General features: G+C 40.3%; 1 protein-coding gene across 1 annotated transcript; it reads left to right on the top strand.

Moving 5' to 3' along the window:
* On the top strand, positions 1-4637 carry rraga (Ras-related GTP binding A). Its single transcript, XM_063486226.1, has 10 exons — positions 1-139; positions 420-543; positions 759-858; positions 960-1026; positions 1131-1353; positions 2199-2294; positions 2475-2597; positions 2700-2791; positions 2880-2995; positions 4127-4637. Exons 2-10 carry the CDS (start codon positions 517-519, stop codon positions 4228-4230), a joined length of 948 nt encoding a protein of 315 aa, XP_063342296.1. The 5' UTR covers positions 1-139; positions 420-516; the 3' UTR covers positions 4231-4637.
* Positions 4638-4871: the final 234 nt, after the last annotated feature.

The following is a 4871-nucleotide window of genomic DNA, read 5'->3' as shown; positions in this document are numbered from 1 at the left end:
TTTGGCGTACACAGGAAGCAGCTGATCCTGACTTCATTGCTGCTTCCACCAAGTAATGTTTATCAACTGTACTCGTTTAAACAAAGGAAAACTGTTGTTTAAAACTGCACCGGTTTAGGTAACTGGTCGACTCTTTCGGGTAGGTTGATGATACGCTGTTGAATTTTAGTGCAGCTATTCAGCCGTTTATTTAAGCTAAGCTAACCTAGCCTTATATCTGGACTGTTTCGGGCTAGCTAAGTTAGCATTAGCTCAAGTGTTTATAACAGAGAAAGAAGTGTAAATAAGCCCAGCAAGCTTATTGAGGATGATTAAAGATCAAAAGTGACGGGATATGTTTGATTTGTTTCTGTTTTAAGCGTTCACACGTGTTATGAACACGTTTTTTTTTTCTGGGGGGGGGGGGATTTTCTCCGTAGCCCAAAGAGAGGAAGGGGAGGACAGCTGCAGACACAGCCTGAAGTCATCTGACCCGCAGCTCACTGAGATACCCGACACTCGTGTTTGCTGAGGGGGATGTCAAGCACAGCAATGAAGAAAAAGGTAAAGCAAGGGCAGATCGCTTAGATCTGTTAGATCATTACAGAGAACTGATTTTATCCTTTTTGAAGTGTCCTTTGATTTCAAGCATGTACTTCTAAAATCAGAGATTAATCCACCTAATTAATTCCTTGAACTGACTATAGACACAGTAACTCTTCCCACTATAATAGTGAGTCACGTGTGTGTGTGTGTGTGTGTGTGTGTGTGCTTTTCAGGTGCTACTGATGGGGAAAAGTGGGTCTGGAAAGACCAGTATGAGATCAATCATCTTTGCCAATTACATAGCTCGAGACACACGCCGCCTTGGAGCTACAAGTAAGAGCACCGCACCGCCTTATATGAAAATGTATTTTTAATGCTGAGCGTTTCATTATCTACATTTATTTAACTCTTCTGCTTTTATTTGTTGACCATAGTTGACGTGGAACACTCCCATGTACGGTTTCTTGGCAATCTGGTTCTAAACCTGTGGGACTGTGGAGGGTAAGACACACATTTGCTAATTATTTGCCATTTCTGGACCAGTTTTGAGAAGCCAAAGTTATTCCTTATTTTTAATCACTTGTCTGTGCTTTTTAAACCAACAGACAGGACACATTCATGGAGAACTACTTCACCAGCCAGAGGGACAACATTTTCAGAAATGTAGAAGTTCTTATTTACGTATTTGACGTTGAGAGCCGTGAGCTAGAGAAAGACATGCACTACTACCAGTCATGTCTGGAAGCCATCCTGCAGAACTCCCCTGATGCCAAAGTGTTCTGTCTTGTGCACAAAATGGACCTTGTGCAGGAAGACCAGAGAGATTTGGTGAGATTCAAGTAACATTTCATACATCATTAGTACTACTGTCCCGCTCACGTGTTACTATTTTGCTCTGTCTTGAATTTGCAGTGTTATACAATGATATTTAATCTGCGAGTCAAGTGCTGATTAATAGTCTGATCCGGTTCACTCAGACATGACACTGCCCATCCAGAACAGAAACAGGAAAAAAATATTGATCATACTACATCTTTTCTAAGATTGTACTGTTCAGTCTTTTCCACATGCACAGCCATAGTGCCCAGTGTAGAACCAGTTCCATGCGTTTCCACCAAAAAGCTTTAAAAAACAAAAGTCTCCCACTCCAACATTTAGCTGAGTCTGTGAACTCCTTTAAAGTGGGAAACAAGTTAATATAACAGTATGTACTATGAAGGTTTGATTGAGTTGTTGGCTGGTTCTTCAAAAAAATAAAATAAAATAAAACCTTACCAAGACATAAGTGACTCTGGCATCAGCACAGGAAATGAGTTGTATATATTTACTCATTAAAGTGGTCCTTTTTAGACTTTTGCACTGGTTTTTCTTGATTGAAACTTGAACTTTTATTTCACTGAAAAAGTAAAAGGGATCACTTTGATGTGTAAGCTACAGTATGACCCATTTAAGTATGAACTGAATATGAACAACCTAAACGTAGGGATCTTAAGGGTACCAATAATATTTGTAAATGGTCATATTGTTCAGCTCTTAATTTTACTGCCTGTTATGTTAATCACATCTATAATAACCTCCTTTCATACTTTTTCTTTGTATTTTACTTATTTGTGTCTATTTTGATCTTGAGCTGGTCCCACTTCTCTTTTGGTGTGACCTTTCTGTCTTTACAGATCTTTAAAGAACGTGAAGAAGATCTGAGAAGACTGTCCAGGCCTTTAGCTTGCACATGCTTCAGGACATCAATCTGGGATGAAACCCTATATAAGGTCTTGAACCTGACTGTCCATATATTATTTATTTATTTATTTATTTATTTATTTATTTATTTATTTATTTATTTATTTATTTATTTATTTATTGTCACAGCTAATAAAGCTGAGGCTTTTTTTCTTTCTTTTTTTTTTTGTAAATTTAGCTGAACGTTGTTGGGTTTTTTCTCTTTGCAGGCCTGGTCCAGCATAGTGTACCAGCTCATCCCAAACGTCCAGCAGCTGGAAACAAACCTGAGAAATTTTGCACAGATCATAGAGGCAGATGAAGTTCTTTTGTTTGAGAGAGCGACCTTCCTGGTGAGAGTGTCCGCTTCCTCTGCAGCGTCTGGGCAGGAAATACAAATTTAGAAATGAGAGTCATTTATCTTGTTGTTTCCCCGTGTTGTTTTGTAAATGCAGGTGATCTCCCACTATCAGTGCAAAGAGCAGCGTGACGCTCACAGGTTTGAGAAGATCAGTAACATTATCAAACAGTTCAAGCTCAGCTGTAGGTAAGTATATTGCAGATGCTCCGCCTCCTCTCCAGATGCCATCAGCTGGAATGTGTTGATTTTAATTTTATTTATTTTATCATTCCAGTAAACTTGCAGCTTCCTTCCAAAGCATGGAAGTAAGGAACTCAAATTTTGCAGCCTTCATTGACGTCTTCACCTCCAACACTTACGTCATGGTCATCATGTCGGACCCTTCTATTCGTAAGTAGTGAAGATAACATTTCTCTGCAGCAGATTCACAGTTATGAGAAAAAAATCAGGATAATAATAATAATAATAATCATCATCATCATCATCTAAGGAGCTTAGAAAGAAAAGCGACTGGAAGGTTCTTGAAGACATTTCACTTCTCATCCAAAAAGCTTCTTCAGTTCTAAAAACAAATCCCTAGTGGGAGTGTCCCTTAAGAGGGTCGTTGACCCACTATTGATCACGTACCTCATGACATGAGGAAGTTTTGAGATCCCTTCCCAGGCATTTCAGATCTTGCAACAGATGATCTCACATGATGGGGTGAGGCAAGGTCTCACAATAGCCGCTTTTCCATTAGTACCTGCTCCGATCAACTCGCCTTGACTCGACTCGGATTGACTGGTTTTCCATTACAATCGAGTACCACCTAATGTGCACGGTCGTTGTCATAGCAATGCATCAGAGCGTCCCATGACGTAATTATATCCGAGAAGAATGCTACAACAAAGGTGGATGTAGAGGCGATGATATACCTGCTGCTCAGTCTGTGGCCTTTTGTCAGACTTTTTTTTTTTGTAGCCGTTCACTTGTTGCCGGGTTTCAAAAATAGTGGTTTTGATTTTTGTGAATGAGACACTCTCACTCATCGTGTGACTCATCGAGTGACGCCACTGACCAGCTAATCGGTGGCATGCAGTCTGATGACGTCACATTTTAGCACCTGCTCGGATCACTTGGAAACCTGCTGAGCGGGTACTATTTTTAGTACCTGATACTATGAGGTAATGGAAAGCCCTGAAAATTGTGGCCATCAGTGACGGATCGATCAAAGTAGGTAGTAATGGAAAAGGGACTAATGGTTTCACCCCAAACCTCTGTTGCTAATGACTCACACCTTTTTTCACACCATGGCTCATGTGATGAGGGACATGATCAATAGTGGGTCAACGACCCTCTTAAAGAATAATCTTCACTAGGGTTTAAATACCTGGGACTCTCAACCATTTGGTTTTAGAACTGAATAAGCTTCTTAGATGAGAGGTCAGTCAGTTTTCTTTCCAGGCTCCTTAGATTACCTTGACCTAGATGACTGAGAACCTACACAGACAATAATAAGAATTCACATCTCCTTTTTTCCAGCATCTGCAGCCACTCTCATCAATATCCGTAATGCTAGGAAACACTTTGAGAAGTTGGAGCGAGTGGATGGACCCAAGCATAGCCTGCACATGCGGATGCGCTAGCCTGTGCATTTGTCCTAGTGGATACTCTCAGCCAATCAGTTCACAGACAGCATGTTGCGGTCTCCTGGTGTCACATGAGCAGCCCTGCACCGTTTCGTCTATATCTTCATATTCAATCACAGTTATTACGCGAGAAATCATCTTGTTTTTGTTTTGCTCTAATTCTTACGGGAGAAGTGATAACAGCTCGTTGGGAAATGTATTGTGTTTATTACAGAGGTGGGGGAGGGGAGGGCTACGTTTGCTGTCACACTTTGTCATATTTCAGTAGATTCATTCACTCCATGCAGTGAATCCCAGTGATTGGGGATGTCTCTCCGTATGAGAAGCAGCAGATATTGTATGATTTGATTTTCAAATGTCGTTTGTAAGCTGTTACAAACAATATAGTTCTATTCAGAAAAATATTTGAAGTGTGGGGTGGTTTGTTTGTTTGTTTTTTCTGTTTTTAATCTTTGATAATACTAACTGCTTTTAGAAACAGGCGCTGTAAACAGATGTACACAGAGATGGATCAGAGATCGTTCTTATTGGTCCTTTTCTTCATTGTAGTCTCACCAGGCTAACTTGACAGGTGGCACAAGTTGTCTTGTACACATAGCAAATAGTGCACTTGTTAAGTGAGACGACTTCAGGGGATG

This window comes from Pelmatolapia mariae, linkage group LG10_11, assembly GCF_036321145.2.
Source record: "Pelmatolapia mariae isolate MD_Pm_ZW linkage group LG10_11, Pm_UMD_F_2, whole genome shotgun sequence".
Lineage (NCBI taxonomy): Eukaryota > Metazoa > Chordata > Actinopteri > Cichliformes > Cichlidae > Pelmatolapia > Pelmatolapia mariae.
Note: the sequence above shows the minus strand (reverse complement) of the source record. Positions and strands in the feature narration are given on the sequence as shown.